This window comes from Leptodactylus fuscus, chromosome 1, assembly GCF_031893055.1.
Source record: "Leptodactylus fuscus isolate aLepFus1 chromosome 1, aLepFus1.hap2, whole genome shotgun sequence".
Lineage (NCBI taxonomy): Eukaryota > Metazoa > Chordata > Amphibia > Anura > Leptodactylidae > Leptodactylus > Leptodactylus fuscus.
This window is the reverse complement of record NC_134265.1, coordinates 148,837,930-148,860,505: the sequence shown is the minus strand read 5'-3', so window position 1 is coordinate 148,860,505 and position 22,576 is coordinate 148,837,930. Positions and strand designations below refer to the sequence as shown.

The window sequence follows — 22,576 nt, the reverse complement described above, 5'->3', positions numbered from 1 at the left end:
AGGTTGTCAATGATGCTAGCCCATTCAATAATGAATGCATTATTTACAGACTGAGGTCTTGCTGTCCCTGTATTACCAGGCTTTTTGTCTCACTCTTCTGGAGTCATGGGTCTGCATTTTGTGATTTTCAGAGTATTGAAATTCCTGCAAAACAGCCTGTGCAGCCATGAATACTAAAATCAAAAGATATAATATCAAAATATATCACCTAATTTAGTATCCTTGTTATGCTATATAGCTGTATGCTAACATAGGCTGCACATGGAGCATGTTAGCTGCCATAGACAAGCTGCTATCTACAGCACTACCATAGATTTCACCATACAGCTTGTCAATATACAGTAAAGCTGCAGGTTTTTCCTGCACGTTAAAGGGGCTCTATCAGCAAAATCATGCTGATAGAGCCCCACATATGCGTGAATAGCCTTTAAAAAGGCTATTCAGGCACCGCTAAAGTTATATTAAACTACCCCCCGTTTTAAAATAATAACCTAAAAAAGAATGCGATCTACTTATGCATCATGCACGCTGGGCGGGCATTCAGGGTGTGTCTTTTTCTTCATCCACGCCTCTTCTTCCTCCGATGTCCTCCGGTCCTGTCCTCCTCCGGCGCTCGCGAACTAACATTGATAAAAAAAAATGGCCTGGGCGCATGTGCAGTAGCCGTAGTAGAAGCCGCATGCTACTGCGCACGCGCCCAGGGCATTTTTTTTATCAATGTCAATTCGCGAGCGCCGGAGGAGGACGGGACCGGAGGACATCGGAGGAAGAAGAGGTGTGGATGAAGAAGAAGACACACCCTGAATGCCCGCCCAGAGTACACCTTCGGTAAGTAGATAACATTCTTTTTTAGGGTATTATTTTAAAACTGGGGGGTAGTTTAATATAACTTTAGCGGTGCCTGAATAGCCTTTTTAAAGGTTATTCACGCATATGTGGGGCTCTATCAGCATGATTTTGCTGATAGAGCCCCTTTAAAAGCAGGGGGAGGTGCACTGTGACTCCAACAGTAATGTCCATGTAGAAACCTCCCTATTTTAGGTGTTTTTGTTGGGACAGTCTTCCAAAAAAACACATTACTGAGTGATGGACGTTTTTGTCTCGTGAGTACCTGAACTTGAAAAGGACTTATTGGTTCTCACAATATATGTGCTAGTACTGTCTAAGGTTCAGACAGAGGAAACTGAGGAAACTAACTACACAGGTTTAATATGTTACACTGTCCAGTTTACGTTTACACCACCCATGAGTTGGAGTACTTTCTGCCAAAAAATGCATGTAAATTTTGGCACAGACTGTCACATCTAAATGCCAAACTCATTTTCTGACAAACCCTGCCCTTCTTCAGTAAGTTTCACACACCTACCATGCAAGACATAGAAAGTAAGAAAGTATATGTGGAGTAAAGCATGATTCAATTTAAAAATGGGCTTTTATGGGCTTATGGGCTATTTCTCATTTTGCTGTTACTTTGTGTCCAGGAGTGAGTCTATAATTAATCAGTATTTCACTTATAAGTGAAAGCTCCAGAGGTCCCAGCACTGAGCGTGACAGTACAGTTCTCCACCAACGGTATGAACTTTAGTATTGTCCAGTGTTAGAGTAGTGCCTACAGTCACATTCACTTCCCCGGCCACCACTGCTTTTATTTTATTTATATATTTAGTTACTTCGCTTTACAGTAATGCGTGCATCCAGTAATGATATTCAACTGACTGATTCAGTGTTTCACCTATTGAGAAGTGAGCACATCGTTGGCCCAGGGACTGATGTGGCCATACCAAATCAAGGTACAGGCACACTGGAGTACAAGACATAAAATGTTGTAATTTTGGGGCTTCCCTAAACTCTAAGCCATTTTCTCCACTTTCCCAAAAAGTAGTGTGGCAAGGGCGTACGGAAATCCAATGTAAAAGATGCTGGAAATGTAGTACAGCTATGATGTGGCTTACATTTCCCCCAGGCACACAATCTAGCCACTACGGAAATATAATGAATGGCATTAGCAAGTTAATAGAGGTTGCCGGTTAAACCACTTTAAACTGTGGTATACAGATCTGAGCATGTCCTGCCAAAAGGACAGGTAAAGGAGGATACGTTTATCTTTAAGAACACGTGTAATACAAGGTATTTTCAACTTATGCCAAAGTAACTGTGTTTTCTGGCACGTTTCCATCATAGCCACTATTGTAGAAACTGGTGCTACAGTAGGTTCTTTGTAGTATGGCACCAGTAGATATATACGTTTTCCCTCCCTCACAGCCATTACACAAAAGTTTCAGTTTAATGGTTGTTAGTACACAGGTGAAATAAATTTTTTCAATACTAGCTATAGTGTTGGTAGACCCATCCAATCCGCCAGTCGATGCTCAGGATAAGTTCTTAGGTCAGGACACAACCACGGGGTGAGATATCTCAATTGACTTGCCCAGTAATATAGGTACTGGTTTGGAAAGGACATTCCCACCATCAATTTTGGACCTTAAAGTTTCTTCAGATGAAGTTTAGATCTGCTAGCATCCCATACAGACATTATTAGAATTGAATCCAATGTTTGAAAAAAACAAGTGAGGAATAAGAAAGAATATGTGCGGAAGAATATAAAGACATTTCGACTGGATCACCATTTTCACCTACAGATTATGGTAGTTTTGCCAAGATCTTGGTTTTGGATTGGACATACAGTATCAGAGGGAAGACATTAGCAGCTAACATATCCAATGATTTCTTTGTAATGATAATACCAAGATATTTAAATCTGGTGATATCTGTAAGGCTCCAGATAATGGTTCTCTCAGGCAAGTGCTAGTTAAAAGAGAGGTACTTCAGGCAAGATTTTTCCCAGTTAATCTTTAGGTCAGAGAGGAGCATTACGTCTTCTGCATACAGACCCACATGGTCCTCACCAATAAAATGTGGTATTCCACTATAGATGGGATCCACTTGGAGCTGTATTACCAGTGGTTCCACTGCAATGGCAAACAATAATGGTGAGAGTGGGCAACCCTGGCGTGAACCTCTGGCAGCTACAACTGAGTACACTGGAGACCATTGAAGGAAATAGAGATCCTATGACTACGTTGTAGGATAGATATTCATTTCAGGAAATTAGGCCAAAGCCAAAACTCTGCAGGGTCTGAAGAAGATAGGGCATCTAGGGTAGTGGTCGCCAACCTTTTTTCCACCAGGGACCAGTTTCAGCAAGACAATTTTTCTATGGCCCGGTGGGGGTGGGAAGGGGTGTGGTTGGGGGGGCGGGTTAAGCATGGGGGTGTAGGTTAGATTCATGTACATATGAAAACACAAGGGAAAGTGCAAACTATATAATTTTTATTATATTTAATGTGACTCAAGTCACCATAAGACAGAATCAGGGGGAGCGCTGAGCTTGTTTCCCTGCAACGAGATGGTCCCATCTAGGAGTGATGGGAGACAGTGACACACGAACTGTGTTCCTTAGGTTCAGTCTACTCCGTAATCTCGTTTTGGTTGCCGTCATTGAAGAAAACCCTGTTTCACAAAGATAGGATGTTGGAAATGGAAGCAGAGTTTTCAGTGCTTTTGAGGCGATATCAGGATATTCTGCCTTGATTTTAATTCAGAACGTTGGGAGATTTGAAGCGTCAATCATACTTTTAAGGTTACCGTCATTTGCAATCTCAAGCAGTTGGTCTTCTTCCAGCACGGACAAGGTCGATTCACCTGGCTTGTTCACAAATGGGTTGCAGATCTATTCCTTATTAGTTTGCGGGTCTCTTGTGAATGGAAAGTAATGCTCAAACTGTTCTAAAAGCTGAGATAGGTGAGATAGGTGGTCATGCAACAGTTGAAAGAATGAAGGCCCTAGGCCCTAGGCTCAGTCATTTCCAAAATCCCTGCTAATGTTTGAAACTGCCAAATACTCCTATTTTCACTCTCCGTCCCCACAATTCTAGCTTGGCTTTGAATGCAGCCACTTTATCTGCCAACTTAAAGATGGTTGTCATTCTCCCCTGAAGTGACAGATTAAGTTTTGTGACCCATTCTGTACTACTGAAATGTGCTGCAAGTGGTGATTCTTTTTCTAAAAGAAATCTATGAAGCGGCTCTTGTAACTCAAAACTCTGGCCAGTGCTCTTCCTTTAGAAAGCCCTCTCACTTCTGTGTGTAAGAGAAGACATTTGTGCTCCGTGTCCATCTCCTCACAGAACTACTCGAAGAGATGAGAATTCAGGGCATGTACTTTGATGTGATTAATAACTTTAATGACATCTTGTAAAACGCTGTTAAGTTCAGGTGACATTTTTCGGCTAGCCAGCATTTCTCTGTGGATCACACAGTGTGTAGATTCACATTCAGTTGCTACCTCTTTAACCCGACTAGTTAAACCAGAAAGCCGTCCAGTCATGGCAGCCGCCCCATCCATGCATACACCGACACAAAAAGACCAGTTTAGTTTGCCCGCTATGTAATCATCCAAAGATTTGAATAGTTCTGCACCTGTGGTGTTGGTTGGCAACAATAATGCACATAAAATATCCTCATACACATCCTCCTGAAAAATATATCTAACATACACAAGCATCATTGCCTTGTTGTCAATGTCAGTGGACTCGTCAACCTGGATGGCGTACCACGGTGATGCATTAATCCTCTCTATCAATTGTTCATCACTGTCCTCTGCTATTTCATCTATTCTTCTAGTGACAGTGCTAGCCGAAAGAGGAACTTGCGCTACTTTTTTAACTGCAGCCTCTCCTAGAAGTTCACGGCAAATGTTCTTAGCAGCAGGAAGGATCAAATCTTCACCGATAGTGAAGGGCTTCTTCGCCTTGGCAATGCAGTTTGCCACTAAGAATGATGCTCTCAGTGCAGATATATTTGTTGATATGGAGACCTTTAATGACTGCTTTTGCCCTTCGTGTTCGTTTTTTTCTTTCAAAAAACTCCAAAGGCTTGTCTTTTAATGCAGGGTACTTGGTCACTAATTGTCTAACCAGTTTGGAAGGCTTTATGGCCTCATTGGATAGCCAGTCACTACTTATTAGACAGAGTGGGCTTGGGGCATGTGAATCACAATAAACTCATAATTTAAGTAGGACTCTTGGTATTTTCTTTTAAATGCAACTTTCTTTTTTTTTGGTAGTCATGGAGTCTTTCTCTGACTCATCATTGGTTTGTTTCCCCCTTTTCAAAGAAGCTTTTCAGCAATGTTTGTTTTTTGCTAATTTTTAATGGTTTTAGGCCAGAGTATTAAGAAAGAGCAGAGAATCTCTCCCAGCATCGGTAGCTCCGAAAACTGGAAGTGACGCATGTCTTCCACTGTGGAACACATGCTGATATGGAATGGAGACTGTTAGCCTAACAGTCTCCATTCCATATCAGCATGCTTTCCACTGTGGAACGCATGCGCTACTTCCGGTCGTCGGCAAGGCCGATACCGGAGGTGCTTTTCTCCTATACCTAACAGTGTTAGGTATAGTAGAAAAGCACCTCCAGTATCGGCCTTGCCGACGACCGGAAGTAGCGCATGCGTTCCACAGTGGAACGCATGGCAGAGAACTACATAGAGAAAGAATGAAAAAGAAAATAGGAAAGAAAAAAAAGAAGTCCGTACATCATAGAACAACAACCAAGCTGCGCTGCTGACTCCTCGCCGCTGGTACAAGGACCGCTGCAACATGCCCCGTGGCCCGGTACTGGTCCGCGGACCAGCAGTTGTGGACCCCTGATCTAGGGGACACTAAGGCCCAGTTGTCATAGCGAGCTGTACCAATCTGAGTTAGTACTTGAGCAATAACATCTCGGGTTGCACTTCTAGCATTACCACCCGTGAATCAGTCAAATGAGGAAATTTTAAGTCTTGAAGTTTTCTTGATTAACTGGTACATGTGAAGCATATAAGGTTGCTTGCAAGATATCATGGACAAAATCACTCCGCCCGTGTCAGTTTGATACCTAAGGCCCGGACCTTGGTCCTGATTCTGACACTGGAAGCTGCATTAGAATAGGGCCAAAATGCACCTGCCACGACTGTCGTGGCTTCCGACAGTTGCAGCTTCCTGCTCCGGAGTAGGCCCAAATGAATGTGCCTAATTCGGAGGGTGCTGCCGTGAGGCGGACGCCGGGGATGAATCAGCCACGAAATCCGCCTGAAGAAAGGGCAGCTCGCTGCTTTTTTCCGTGAGAGGCAACATGCGGCTACATAGACCACTATTGTGAGGGAGCGGATTATGACGTGGATTCAGCGCCCAAATCCACCCCCTCTTGCCCCGTGTGAAGCAGGTAATGCAGTAGATTGATAAATAAGATGTGCTAATAAGCTGCTGGACTGATTCCCTTGTTCAAAGTATTTTTGTCAGTTAAAGTGCGTTGTTTCTCTTTTTCTTTTAAATAAGAGAGGTGTTTTCTTGCAGACTGTATCCAGATGTATTTGTGTTCGTCAGTGCGGTCTCTCATATAGTTCGCTTCAATGACTGTGCAAGCAGTAACCAGATCATGTTCTTCATGTGCAGAATGATTCTTCAGATGAGTTATAGAGGACTGTAGACAGCCCCTTAGGTACGCCTTGAGAGAAGAATGTTGCCCATTATGGGTAATATAGATGTCAAGTTGTCTAGGTATGGAGTCTGATGGAGCAATCAAGGCCAGCCAGAAAGGGTGTACTTTTCTGAAAGGATGAGTATGACAACACTCAACAGGCTCTGGCAGTTCAAATATCAGGCATACTGAGCAGTATGCTCAGTTCTCTAGCGAGCTACACCAAAATGGCCATCAGACAAAGCGCATGTCCATCGGCCAATTTGGTGTAGCTCCCTGAAGAACTGAGCATACTGCTCAGTATGCTTGATATTTGAACTGCCATAGCGAGATTTGAGAAAAAGGGCGGTACAGTATATGGGGAGCAGGAGAGCAGATGGAGCACAAGCACTGGAGGGGGCAGAATGAAAGGTATGGCACAGGGGGGTGCTCATAGGCCCTGGAGAATGCCCAGGGTGCTCCGTGGGCTCTGTTACATAAAGTTATTAACCAGGGTTACAACGGAACGGAGGGGAAAATCTAAAAAGAGAAGGTAGTAGTTGAATAGCCTTTTAAAGGCATGTCTTTATCTCATAACCATTAACATCCATGATTCACTCCCTTTAAGCACGTTATCTCAGAATGGGGAGTACAGTAGCTCTAACTCAGCAGATAGTAGGAAAACATTAGCTATGGAGAAACACTGATGTATGGAAAGATAATATTAGCGGATGAGCAAGAGACTCATCACTGTAGAAATATGTATCTTGTCGGTCAAATGTAAAATGTAACTTCACACTAACAAAGATGAATTATTGCAAATATAATCTCAGCATAACTATCATGGTATACTCATCCAAGCTTGATCAAGTTGATATCCGTAATAATACATTGTCTACCAATAAGCATTTGGACACCCATGTAAATAAAGATACATGTGCAGTGTCAAGCCTTCCACCGTTAAATACTGTATCATGTAGAAAACAGCATTGGCATTAGTGCATTGGCATTAGTCGCATGCAAGATGCCATGAAGTGCAGAGTTGTCCAATTTCAAGAAAGGGGATTTGTGGGGTATCACAGAGATGGTCGATCCTTAAGGGACATAGCAAGCGAACTGAATTACCCAAAATCGACAATGGTCTATGTGATTATGAATTGGAAGGTAAACAGTGATTGTCGGAATGTGCCCTGAGTTGGCAGACCCCCGAAACTGGGAGATAGAGACCGACGGGTGCTGGCCAGAGAAACCGCACCCAACCGATGGCTCACATACACCAGGAGTTTCACCAAGCATCTGGGAGTATTGTGTCGATCAATACCATCCATAAGGAAGCATCTGCTGGGTTCTCCCAACTATTGAATATGAATAAATGTTGTTTTTCTATTCTACTCTACCACATGTGATTTATGTGATTTATAGATCTTTGAGTTCTATCTTGATCCCAACAAATACAGAAGTCTTGCTAAAAATGGAGGCCCCAGAGGTGGTGATTTCGCTAGGAGTCTCTGTGCTCTTTCTACTGATAAAATCACTGAAACATAGGTAGTCTTGAGCCATTGTTCATTGATTTGTCTGGTAGGCACAGGTTCCTGAGATTATTTTGGCAAAGTCTTTTTTCTAAGTCTTCTGAGCGTTACACCCATAATTAACCAGCCTTCTCCAAATCAGATATACAAGTAGTCATCCTCCATCTGGGACGTGCGGTTCTCTGTGTCAGACACTCAATCTCACAAGTTCTGCATGTCATGTTGCAACAGGCTCACATACATCCAAATTTTATAGATCTTTGAGGTAAACAAAGAAGTAGGTTCATGTATGCCAATGAATAGTTTATCTGAGAAGGAAACTCAGAGTTGAAGAAGATGCGCTGTCACCATGTTGTGTGTATCCTGGATGAATGTGTTAAGTTTCTCCAAGGTTGTAGATTTGTGAGTTTTGCTCATTGTCAAGTAGATAGGATCTAGTTAGTTTTCCTGCAATTCGGTAGCAATATTTGGTCAGTTTCTACAGGATAATCATTGCTGGAGCTGGTTCGGTCACAGAGCTCTAAGAAATGCGTGTTCACATTCACGTGTTCAAGTTGGCCACAATTTCTTTTTAATAGCTTTGCATATCTCAAAAACTTATCATTATAGATGAGCAAACACTGTTCGATCGAATAGATATTCGATCAAATATCAGGCCACTCAAGGTATTCGATTACAATCGAATACCACGAGGCAAACGCAGTAAAAATTTGTATCCCCTCCCACCTTCCCTGGCACTTTTTTTGTACCAATAACTGCGCAGGGGAGGTGGGACAGGAACTACGACAGCGGAGGCATCGAAAAAAAATCGGAAAAAGTAATTGGCTGGCTAAATTAGGTGACCTCCAATTTATACGAATAGTGGATTTAACATTCGGTTAATTTGAGACTGTGAACTATGTGACTGTGAGACAGGAATAGATGTACAGGCAGGGTTAGCTAGGGATTACCTTTATTTAGGTGGGAATGTTACTCACCCAACTCTTTGGGGCTCTATCTGGTCGGGATTCCTGTCAGCTTGTGATATGCGCGAGCTGAATTTTTTCCCATTGGAATGCATTGACCAGCGTTGATTGGCCAAATGCCATACAGAGTACAGCATTTCGCCAATCAACGCTGGTTCTGCCAGAGGCTCGTCTGTGAGGATGCAGAGTCTTATATCGGACCAGAATGGAGACTGCTGTGGACCGATCTTACACTCTGCCTCCTCCGGCAGAACCAGCGTTGATTGGCCAAATGTTGTACTCTGTATTGCATTCGGCCAATCAACGCTGGTCAATGCATTCCTATGCTGAGATGTAACAGTGCTGGATGTGCGTTCAGCTTGGCTACTCTGGAGATGTACCGAGCTGAGCGCACGGCCAGCACTGCTACACTGGAGATGAAGCAGAGCTGGCCGTGCGCTCAGCTTGGCTAGTTCGGAGATACAGCCAAGCTGAGCGTACGGCCAGCACTGCTACACCGGAGAACCGCTGAACCCTGCTGCACACTCAGCTCTGCTGCATCAGAGATGCGCTGAACTCTGCTGCACACTCAGCTCTGCTACATCTCTGAGATGTAGCAGAGCTGAGTGTGCGCTGAACCCTGTGCACACAACCCTGCTGCTACTCCGGAGATGCAGCCAAGCACGGCCAGCACTGCTGCCCCGGAGAACCGCTGCTACACCAGAGAACCGCTGAACCCTGCTGCACACTCAGCTCTGCTGCATCAGAGATGCAGCAGAGCTGAGTGTGCAGCAGGGTTCAGCGCACACTCAGCCCTGCTACATCTCTGATGCAGCAGAGCTGAGTCTGCAGCAGGGTTCAGCGCATCTCTGTTGCAGCAGAGCTGAGTGTGCGGCAGAGTTCAGCACACACTCAGCCAAGCACGGCCAGCACTGCTGCCCCGAAGAACAGCTGCTATACCAGAGAACCGCTGAACCCTGCTGCACACTCAGCCCTGCTACATCTCTGATGCAGCAGAGCTGAGTCTGCAGCAGGGTTCAGCGCATCTCTGATGCAGCAGAGCTGAGTGTGCAGCAGGGTTCACATCCCCAGTGTAGCAGTGCTGGCCGTGCGCTCAGCTCGGCTGCATCTCCAGTATAGCTGAGCTGAGCGCACGGCCAGCACTGCTACATCTCGGCATAGGAATGCATTGACCAGCGTTGATTGGCCAAATGCCATACAGAGTACAGCATTCGGCCAATCAACGTTGGTTCTGCCTGAGGAGGCAGAGTGTAAGATCGGTCCACAGCAGTCTCCATTCTTGTCTGATATTAGTCTCCCCCTCCTCACAGACGAGCCTCCGGTAGAATCAGCGTTGATTGGCCGAATGCTGTACTCTGTATGGCATTCGGCCAATCAACACTGGTCAACGCATTCCTATGGGAAAAAATCATCTCCCGCATATCGCAAGCTGACAGGGATCCCAACGTAATACAGTGACTCGGGCATGTTACAGGTATGCTTCCCCTGCTGTCCCAGTTGCATTCCAGGGTGTTGGCATCATTTCCTGGTGTGTCATAGTGGACTTGGTGACTCTCCTCAGTCAATGAGTGGGATCCCCCGAAACGAAGAATTTTTCCCCCATAGACTATAATGGGGTTTGATATTCGTTCGAATAGTTGAATATTGAGGGGCTATTCAAAACAAATATCGAATATTGAATATTTTACTGTTCGCTCATCTCTACTTATGTGTTTTCAGGACACATAAGGCTTGAAACAAGTGACTTTATTTATTAAATAAATTGAATATTTTTTTCTTTTATCTAAAACATATTTGTTTCTATATATACTATTGCACATAAACATTTTAAAATATCCTTTTCTATTTCTTATGATTACAGGGGCTACACGTTTCTATTGTTTTGTCTTTTTAACATAAAATTAGATATCATATGATTTTATATTCAGCATGGCTTATTTCATGGGCCCCAAGGCAGCAGTTTAGAAGAATAGAGTATTATAAACTTGTTATCACTACTATGTTATTCGCTCTGCTAACATTGCAGACCTTCAGGAAGAAGGTGAAGAGAGTGTCTGGCAAGGAGAGCAACTTCTGTCAGCACAATTTGATTCACAAGTTATTTTCATTTCACTATGATCACCATAAATAGTTACATTTTGCTGATGAAAGTGATGATAAAGGAACTGGCTCAAAAAACTTCAACAAAAGCTCAGCTTTTCAAAGACATGTGACTGAAGCCTATACGAGTTTTCCCATGTTTCCAGTATTACCGGAATGAGGTATGCAAAGATATTTAATGACTACAGTAAGCATCACTGTGTATGAACTGGCAAAGGGCACATTTTGGGACAGAAATGCATTTTCAATATGGACATATATTGACATCAATTTAAAACATTTTAGTAATATAGTTCATTAAATTAAAGGGGCTGTCCCATCAGAAGGATTCTATCTATGCTGCTAGCTTATGTGGATTTAAGACTTTTCCTAAATGCATTGCTTTATCAAAATTGCTTTGTTTGGCCGCTATCTTAATTTATTCACTTCATTGTTTACACTTAGTTTCTATGGCCCTTGGGATTATCTGCTCATTTGTCAAGTGATGTAGCTACCTGCTCTCAGAGGGGGAGCTGTTTGTGTCTTTTAAGTAGCGGAGCTTCTCAGATAGGGGAAGTGAGAGCTCCAGGATTTCTGAGCTCTTATCAGTCGGTTTAATTGAATTTGGCTGATAAGGGCTGAGATAAGGAGTCCATTACCTTTGTATGTAATGCAAACTGACTCAAATCCAGCTCTGCTACATCAGCTTCACACTGTGGTAATTCATTACAACCAATCCTGTGCAAGTGAAACCCCACCCACCTATGTGCCGAGAGAAGCAGGAAGTGAAGAGAGCACAACAGCCTGCAGGTTAGTGAACAAGCGTCATGGGAATACCCCTTTAAGTTAACAATACATAGTATCTAACAGACATATTTGATATACAATACAGCCATACAATAAAACAAAATAACACAATTATAGGAATTTTTTCATCCCATCTAGACAAGGTTTCTTGTGTAGCAAAGGAATGGCCAGTCTTAATAACTAGCTATAATAAAACTGGTGATATAAAACAATTGTTTTGTTTTATATCACCAGTAAAAATCTGGGGTTTGATATTATATGGCGTCTAAAATATTTAGCTGGGTTCTTTTATTAAGTTCACTCTCGTGCAAAGGCCAATCTCACTTCCTCCGTGAGTTTTCCTCCGTGAACTTTCTGTTACCATTATATCTACGGAAAAGCCGCTAGAGTTTCTGTAGATATAATTAACATGCTGCAATTTCCAAAACTGTACCGGTTTTGGAAATTGCAACATGCTCGGGCTGCGGATTTTAATGCAAAGTGGGCATGGGATTTGGATGAATCCCATCCTCTTTGCTGTTACTGTATAATGCTGCGATTTTTCCCACGGCGTTTCCTGCCCACGGGGCCCCAGCCTTATGGTATAAACTAAGCAAAAAAATTGGTGGTGTAAAGTTACACAGTCTAAAACTACAGTGTATATCATCCAGCATAAGCCACAGTGATAATTTTGATACAATTTACTCTAAATATTAACCAACATTAATAAATCTTCCCCACTGTGTTAAGCAAAGTTGCAATGTAACCATATACCTAAAATTACCTAAATGGAATGTCTGTGAAATTTATGTTGAACAAATTTATTACAGGTGCAATTCCAATACAGTTGTTTTCATAACATATAAATTTGTATGGAGCAAAAGCGAATATTTTGGACAACCTCTACATTAAAGGGAGTTTGCCAACAGGAAAATCATGATCAAACTATCAACAGTACATTGTAGAGCGGCTTCTACACTTTCCAAAGATGTCTTTCATATTCTGCATTGTAGCTCCATTTCCATGAAAATCATGTGTTTTATTCTTCTGCATATTAGCTGAAAAGGGCTTTGTGGGTTTGTCCTATCCTGCCAGGACTTTTCTTTCCGCCCCTAAAGCTCTGTTCAGCTATTTTGCATTAGAAAAAAACCAACAGATTTTCATGACTCTCTTAAAGCCCTTATCAGGAGACTCTTAGGCTTAGTTCACACGCAATTCCGCATGTGCATATTCCGTCGCGGCTACCACGACGGGATGCCGGTGCAGTGCACGGCATCCCGTTGCAGCTTTCCGCTCAGGATTACGCCCAAATGAATGGGCCCAGGCCGGAGTGTGCTGCCGCGAAGCAGACACTGCAGCTGAATCGGCCGCGGATTCAGCCTGCAGAAATGACAGCTCATTTCTTTTTTCCGCTAGCGGCAACAAAAATCCAGATTCCCTGTGTGCATCAGGTCTAAGAGTGCATTTACACAACAAATTTAAAACTGCATCAACACTGCACAGGGAAAAACAGCTTACAGTTTTGATGTGTATTTTTGGTGCAGTTTCTGCATATTACAGGTGAAACACATTTATTGAACATGTTTTACCGGTACTATTCCGTTATCGGGCCAGCAGCAGCGCATTTCAGCACCAGCTTTCGGGACAGCAGTTCAGTTCAGCAGCGGGAATTACAATGACATCCGAGGACTGCTGGCCCGATGCTTGTGCCCAGTAGCCAGTACATCAATGACCCCCCCTCCATCTCCTCCTCCTTCCAGTGCTGCCCCCCAGCTCTCCTTACATCTACCCCGTACCCTCTCCCCGCCACATGACTAAGCCGATGCTGGCCCGATGATAGAGGCCGTGCTTGTGTGTAGTAGGCAGTACATCGATCGATGCCCTCATCCTCCTCTTCCTTCCAGTGCTGCCCCCCAGCTCTTCTTACATCTGCCCCGTACCCTCTCCCTGTAATAGGCCTCACCGTAAATCTTGAGCAATGAATGCTACTAGATAGCCGCCGGACGCTGCAGAAAGTTTGTCCCTCCGGCTCGCTGTAGCTCACCGTTCCTATAGTCGGCGTGTTTCTTGTCAGGGCCTGGATTGAGCCCCGGTGTCTTTCCTTTCGGTCTCGGTACTAGCGCTGAGGTGAGGCCTAGTCGTGTGGCGGGGAGAGGGTACGGGGAAGATGTAAGGAGAGCTGGGGGGCAGCACTGGCAGGAGGAGAAGGATGGGGGAGGGGGGTCATCGATGTACTGGTTACTGGGCACAAGCATCGGGCCAGCAGTCCTCGGATGTCATTGTAATTCCCGCTGCTGAACTGCTGTCCCGAAAGCTGCTGCTGAACTGCGCTGCTGCTGGCCCGATAACGGAATAGTACCGTTTTACCTGTAAAATTAAAAACTGCATATAGTTTTTCCAGTGCACCCAACTGCACAGTGTGAATACACATTTGAATGGTTTCCTTAGTGCTTTCTTACTGAACAACTGCATGCAGCTTTTAATTTTTTAATTGCAATTATGAGCAACACATTTGTGGTATATAGGTACACCAGCAGTTCTCAGTTTAACCCCTTCTCACTCATTACTGTATTATTACGTCGCAATGAGCATATACTTCTGGGTCTCGAGTGTATTTCAAAATCGAGACCAAGGACTAGCCGCTGTAGTTGGAAAATACTCAGTCTCTGGCAGCTTAACCTATTGCAAGCTGTGATCAATAGCGATCAGGGCATGCAGGTGGCTCAGAAGCAAGATTGCTGGGTCAAAGGGGTTGTGAAGGCAGCGGCCTCCTGACTGTCTTTCCTTATTGAACATAGGGAGCCTATGTGTGAATTATTACAATGTAATGTACTGCTGTACACTGCACTGGGGAGCAGAAAATCCCAAGTTCAAGTCCCTGTGTGGAAAAAAATGTAAGAAGTTAAAAACAAAGTATATAAAATAAATACAAAATAAAAAGCTCAAAAAACCCAGCTTTTAATTTAAGAAACATATAATGTAAACAAAATAAAATAATGAACATATTAAATATCCCCGTGTGTATGGGTCCACACTATAAAAAATAGCGTTAATTTTCCCATACAGTGAATGTGGTAAAAAAAAATACTGCAATGCGCAAAGTAGTGTATTTTGGTCAGCTGACTTCCCCCCCAAAAATAGCAATAAAAAGTGATTAAAAAAAAGTCAGGCATACCAAACATTGGTACTAATAAAAACTACAACTTGGCCCGCAAGTAAAGAGCCTGACATATCTCCATCAACAAAACTAAAAAAGTTATCTTCATTTATGAAATTTATCGTTCATTTAAAAAAAAATTATGTTTGATTAATAAACCAGTAAACCATAATAAAACCAAGATTAATATGGTATCCCTGTAATTGTAGTGACTCTCTGGATAAACTTGCCATGTCATTTTTTATACCGTAGGAACAAAATGCAAAAATCAATTATAAAATTGTGGGCATTTTTCCCACAGACCCTCCAAAAACATTAATTAAAGCTAATAAAAACATTATATGCACCAAATTGTGTGAAATAAAAGTGAAACTCGTCACGCAAAGAATAAGTCTTCACATAGCTATGTGAAATATAAAAAAAGTTATGAACTTTAGAAAGTTTGGACGGAAAGTATGAAAAAGTCTGAGCATCAGCATACAAACTACCCTGTGTACATTAAAGGGTTAATGGCCATTACCAAACAGGTGATGTGTAGTAACATGTGCTAGGCATTACTGCAATTAAAAACCACACCCAGTACTTAAAAAAAAAAAACACCATATAAACCCAGCATAAGGATTCCAATATGACTAGATCTCTTCTCCTTGATAGAAATCAGCTGGCTGGGAACAGTCATGCTACACATATTTAAGGCTAGAGTCACACCATATTTGAGCTTTATATTCACTGGACACATTAGATGACATCCACATGCGTTTCTGCCCAAAGACAAATCATTAGCTAAATGTATACTTTTCAATACAACTGTATGCAAACATGTATACTGCACAGTACAGTTTGTAGTGACTTAGGAATACAGTCAGAGGTGGAATGCAGCTGGTTCTTGCTGGTTCTGTTGACCCGGTTATTAAGAATACTGTCAGACTGCAGAACTAGGGAAAAAAGGAACCCTAAGGCTGAATTCACACGGGGTTTTTTGGACCGGATTTTGACGCTGGAATCTGCCTCAGAATCTGGTCCAAAAAATGGCTCCCTTGGCTAGCCATGACTATCGCAGCATTCCGACAGTCACGGCATTCCGCTACGGAGTAGGCCCAAATGAATGGGCCTAGTCGGGAAGGAGTGTCGCGCCACGGACGCCCGCGGCTGATTCAGCCGCAGAATCCATGGCAAGATAGGGAAGGTTGCTTCTTTTTTTCTCCTATGTATGGAGGGTGACGTAAGGGGGCCATAAATGTGTGGGAGAAATGTGAGAGGGCCATGAATTTTGGGGGGCAATGAGAGGGGCTCCATAAAGTGTATGGGTGGTGCAACAGGCATGACCTCTGCAGAACAGCTGTTTCAAAGCTATGGTATGACTATTGGTAATGGCTGCTCATTCACTATACAATATGTAGCGATGGGTTTAGGTAGTGCAGCGGTACACATCATACAGTGGGTGAGCAACTCAGCTCCTGGCATGTTAACATTACCCATGCTATCATTACCCATGCTGTCTCAAATACTGATCTGCTTGGATCCTGGATGTTGTACCATTGCAGATGTAATATTGATGCCCAAGCCTAAAGATAGTCCATCATTATTAGAAAGGTAGGTAAAGCCTTTACTATGTGAGGATATAATTTATATTAGGGGGACAGGGACTGTCTGGGTGACAAGGTACACTGGGAGGCTTCAAAAGGGGATATTTACATGGCACACTTTGCACGCCACTCTCTTCACTCTACTACACTGCTACAGTCCAATATATCAAGGAAAGATATTCAATGAAATGTTTCAAACAGCCCCGCCAAATGCCTGAATATAGTATTAAACTAACAGCAGCAGCACTATAGGTCTCATAACTGGAAAGGTGCCAAGGCCTTCCCTCCATGGTCACATAGCAACATAGTATTTCACATTCCAGCCAGTATGTACTAAAAAAAGGTATAAATTATATGACAGAAGTCTACGGATGTGTTAAGGTTTATGTAAACTATAATCTAGTGCAATAATGTGTACTATCTGTCTTTTATGGTGCATATCATATCACCATACCAGGCAACAGTCTGGAAAAGTTAATCATTGAACATGAACATATATATTCCTGCTACCGGCAACAGATAATGTCGACACTTATACAGGATCCCAGGAGCTAAGAATTCAGAAGGAGAATATACTATTCACTTTGTATTGCTGCTATACATAAGTGGGAAATTAGTTTCCTAGATTGTTGTTACAGTATAATGTTTATTTGGAGAATACTAACTGAAATGCCCTTTAACCTTATTATTATTCTTACTTATCTAATGACAGTACCTGCCAGAAACAGGAAAGGATATCTGGTGAGCAGATTTATAAGCAATGTCGATGGATTAATGATTTAATAGTTTTAGTATCATTTGATAGATATCAACAACAGTATCACCAATGTTCAAGGATCTTCTAATGCCAGCTGTCTAAAGGTATTTTGTTGTTGGATGTATAGGGCTTCTTAAATAGCAAGTCCACCATTCTACTGTATGTGTTTCTTTACAGACTACAACAAGAACCTGGATTGTCTTTTTCCATGTATTACATCTTCACGGTGCTGCCATACAATGTTCTCTAGCATCAGTCAGTAAAAACATTGAATGATTTTTGTCTTTTCCTCATTACTGGCCACACAGTAACCAACAAAGCCAATGGAATGTTGCTACAGTGCTGCAGAGAACATTGGGTGGTGGTACCCCTAATATACCATCTCTTCTACTGTTGTAAGTATGCAAAAAAGTAGGGGGCAAATAAAAGGAATCATAAGTTCATACGAAGAATTGTTACCATGGAAGAACAAAGGGCTTTATTCTGCGAATGTTGGTGGAGCAGGGTGGGCTGGGACAGCTTTCTGGGGTGAATTACACTGGAAACTGTTAGGAACTGGCATAGATGTCCATTCTGGTGCACTCTCAAAACAAAAGGGAAAAGCGGACACCGAGCAAACCGTAGTGTAGTATTTTTTTAAAAAAATAGAATTGTTAGCAGAGGAATGATGCTCACCTTGGGAGGTTGTGAACCCAAGTCACAACTCTGTAATTGCAATGACTAGATAACTGGAGGACTCCTCCATGGTTGAAGCAGCAATGTTCCTAACACCTCGCAGGCGTATAAATATGAAGTAGAAGGACCAGCATCTCAGATTCAGTAAGGGGAACTGCGCTCCCCTTATTGGTTGGTAAACACGGTTTTATTGGCAACAAACTCATGCAACGCGTTTTGGGCGTCAGACCACGCCCTTCTTCAGGTGCATATTTTCTACAACTAAAATATAACATCCCATGTCTTAACTGTACTCTATATTAACAATAGAAGCAAAAAAATATAACCAGCGTCTATACACATTATGTGTACTTATATACACAAAACAAGTATAAAATGTAACAGTTTAAAATTATATAAATATATAGGAAAAAAAGAGAACAAAAAAATTCTGGACTGTCCTGTGAATTTAAGATTTGTTTAATCTATATTTATTGTGATTTTTTTTCTCTTTTTTTCCTATATATATATATATATATATATATATATATATATATATATATATATATAATTTTAAACTGTCTCATTTTATACTTGTTTTGTGTATATAAGTACACATAATGTGTATAGACGCTGGTTATACTTTTTTTGCTTCTATTGTTAATATAGAGTACAGTTAAGACATGGGATGTTATATTTTACTTGTAGAAACTATTGCACCTGAAGAAGGGCGTAGTCTGACGCCCGAAACGCGTTGCGTGAGTTTGTTGCCAATAAAACCGTGTTTACCAACCAATAAGGGGAGCGCAGTTCCTTAGTGCCAGATTCATTACTGAATCTGAGTTGCTGGTCCTTCTACTTCATTCTGATGCACTGGTGCAGTACAATTTCCAAGTGTGCCGGTATAAGTCCTCTAAGTTGAAATGTCTTCCCTTTGTTGCTGGGCCCCATAAAAGCTGTTTCTCTGGTGGGTAAGCCAATGCTTTTTATCTGCTAGCACATTGGTGTGTATAAGGCTGAACAGGGTACATTCTATATGCCAATTAATAGTAAGAAAGTGTCAATATAGTCCATTTCTGATGAGCCCTGCAACAAAACTGGCAAGACCAATACATTATTATAAATGTGTCTTAATCTGTAAATAGAAATGTATTACAAGTTTTTATGTCAAACTATTAAAATCCTTTTACTCCAAACTATATAGTATTACAGAAACACATTAATATCATACCTTTGATTAGGGACATTAGAAGAATGGTGAATGGCTGGTTCCTTGGCATGCACGCCACCTTGAGGAAGAAGCTTTATTGACACTCCTGTATCTTCTGACTTTAAGTGATGCTCTGCTTCTGTCTGGGCTTTGGTGCCACTTTCATCTAGTTTACACAGTTCAAAGCTTTCCTCAAGATCTATATAATCCTGCCTATCAGATTCCATATATAAAATCTCTCCTAAGTCTTTGTCACAATCTGCAGTTTCTGCTCGGCTAAAGATGTCTTCAGGGGAGGTATCAGAAGCCTCAGTCTGGCTCAGTATTATACTCCAGCTGTGCTCATGTTCTGAGATTTCTTCTGATTTCTTTTTGCTTTCCCTCCTTTGAGGCAGAATAGACGTTTTCTCTTCTAATTGAAAGGAGTGGAATCCAGGTCCGAGGGTCATTTGCTTTTCACTTCCATTTGTCATGGAGATTGACTGAAATGTATCTGGAGACTCCAGTGAATAAGCTGTATCACACATTGTCTGTTGAGGCAATACACCGGTGTCTCTGAACAGGAGAATGTTTCCTTTACTTTCTGATGCCACCACACCAGGAGAGCTAATCTTCGAGCCGCTTCTGTCTGTCACATGCATGGCCGAATTCTCAGGATCTTTATCATCCTCCATGTTGCTGTCGTCTACTTTCATGTCTACTCTAATGTCATGTTTCCGCACCTGTACCGGAAGCCCACTGGATTCTGGAAATAAAAATAAAGTACATATGTCAGAGAAATGAACATGCATGATTCGCTAGTCAATATTTAAGAGGGCTGGAATACAGCTGTACCCCCTTTTTATATAACCCTATTTCTGTGGATTACTATTGACCCTGTTACAATGGCAATACCGTCTATGTTACTACCTAATCTTATTATGTACCTTTTATTACTGTAAGAGTATTATATGACAACAACAAATGGAATCATATACTTAGCAAGATGTAATAGTATATAAGTGATTTTTAGTGCACTATGGTGAAGCACCAGTTATCTGAGTACTAGCAGTGGGCGTGAGTGACACCTACCATTTGATGTACCACCACAGGGTTTACTTAACAGAGTTAAGAAAGATCCTGATTTGCAGCAGCACCTCTAATACTTTGGTAATATTGAGCAGAGATAACCTACCATTTCCGGGTTTTCACACATACGACCATTCAGTAGATGGGAGAAGTCAGAAAGAACTAACCAGTCAACTTGCTGCAGCTGAAATGCTTGTTGTGAATGAGACATTAATACCTCTTTTGGAAGGACAATTCCCAAATTTTGACCTAAGTTCCAATGTCCCTCTTTGCTCCTTAAAAGGGTGTTTCAACTCATATTTTTATTATTTAATAGTGCAACTATGGGGACCATAAACATAAAAGCCTTTAATCACCAGTCTCAGCGGTCTCCTCTTAACAAACATCTAATCACCACAGTCATGAACACTTTGTGAAGAGGTCACTGCTGAGGCTTTTTTAGCTGTAGTGGTCTCCTAGCACAAATGGGATGTCAATAGTGACGTCAACCAGGGAACCTGCATAGAGAAGACCAGAGCAGCTGCTATAAATGAAAGCTAGGTGAATCAAATTTTTTTATGCTTAAGGCCCCCTCAGTAGCACTTTTAAATAATAAAAATATGGGTCAGAACGCCCCATTAAATGTCCCTCTTTTTTATATTGGAAAAACAACCCAATTCCAAAAAAGTTGTAACGCTGTGTGATATGTAAATACAACAATAATGCAATTATATGGAAATCTCATATAGCCACATTTTATTCGCAATAGAACATATAACACATATCACATATTTCTATTTCATTTGAAAAATGTATCTCATTTAGAAATTGATGGCAGCAACACATCTGAAAAAGTTGGGATAAGGCTGGAAGAGAAAGTGGTACTAATGAAAAAATAGCTGGAGGTTTAATTTTCAACTAAGTCACATGACTGTGTATAAAAGAGTGTATTAGAGAAGCAGAGTCTCTCAAAGCAAAGATAGTCAGAGGTTCAAAAGTCTGAAAAATGGTGTCCAAAAATTGTAGACTAATTTCAGATAAAATGTTCTTCAATGTAAAATTGCAAAGAATTTGAATATCCCACCCTCTACAGTATATAATATCATGGAAAGATTCAGAGAATATGGGAAAAATCGATGAGCCCAAGGGACAAGGCCAACGGTCAGTATTGGATGCTCATGATCAATGGAACTAGAAAATAATGATGTAGGTATGAGGTATAGTGTTTAGATAGTATTAAATCAAGGCAATGGAAGAAAAAAGACCTAAAACATAACTTTTACTAGGTAGCTAATAAGTAGAATAATGTGTCTAAAAACACAGTGATACAGAATGTCAGTGTTGTATGAAATACACACATGTATATAAAGGTCCTATTATTTTATTATTTTATCTCTTAAAACCCCCGAATCTCCGGCCTATCAATGGGAAGAATAACTTGAATTCTCTCCTAAAACTTCAGCAATTGGTCTCACTTCCCAGATGTTTCCTGACAATTGTTAAAAGAAGAGGGGTTGTTACACAATGGTAGACATGGCTCTGTCCCAACTTTTTTGAGATGTATTGAAGCCATCAATTTGTAAATGTGTTAACTGAAAAAATTACAAACTTTCACTTTCTGATATATGTTCTAGTTTTTTATCAATTGCCCTTAATTGCTTTTTTTTTCTTTTTAAAGTGCAATTTCCCCTTTTTAATACTGTCTGACCTGACAGTTTTTTCATGCTGCCCATGTACTGTAGTGCATATGTGTCTTTTTTGCCAGTTTTTAAAAAAGGCATGAGTCAAAAATATAGCGGGAAAGGAATCCCCATTTAGGTCATGCCCCGTTTTCCCGACAAAAAGCAAAGTGTTGGGGTGGGCATTAAATATAGGAAAAAAGGTGCAAATGCTTCATAAGGAAAAGACAGGGCAAAAAAAATACCTCAAAAAGGTGAAATTTACGCCAAAAAAAGGGCACAAGTAGCTTAATAAATGTGCCCCGAAAACAGGGTTGGGTCAAAAAAGAAAATGACCAATGACCAACAGATGTTAAAAATGGACAGGTGGCCAGAAAACGGATGAAAATTATGTGACACTGAAATGCTAGAAATTAAACATTTCATCTGTTTTTTAGCGTCTGTTCTTTTCACTCATGTTATGAAGCCTGACGCTAGGTTCACACCTGCGTTCAGGGTCTCCGTTCTGTGGTTTCCATCTTCTGCATGCCAGAAGACGGAAACCACAGACCGGGTCCGGCCGTGAGCGGCGGTGAGCGTTTTATGCTCTCCGCCGCGAAACCGTTTTTTTAAATCCAGACACAGAGTAC

The 22,576-nt window shown here is 41.7% G+C and overlaps 1 protein-coding gene across 1 annotated transcript in view; it reads right to left on the bottom strand.

Annotated features, from left to right (window-relative positions):
* PRUNE2 (prune homolog 2 with BCH domain) overlaps positions 1–22,576 on the bottom strand; it is a 275,764-nt gene that overhangs the window by 124,772 nt on the left and 128,416 nt on the right. Inside the window, exon 9 of the mRNA XM_075278140.1 lies at positions 19,243–19,966. Within this exon, the coding sequence (XP_075134241.1) occupies positions 19,243–19,966 (724 nt within the window). The remainder of the gene's footprint in view (positions 1–19,242; positions 19,967–22,576) is intronic.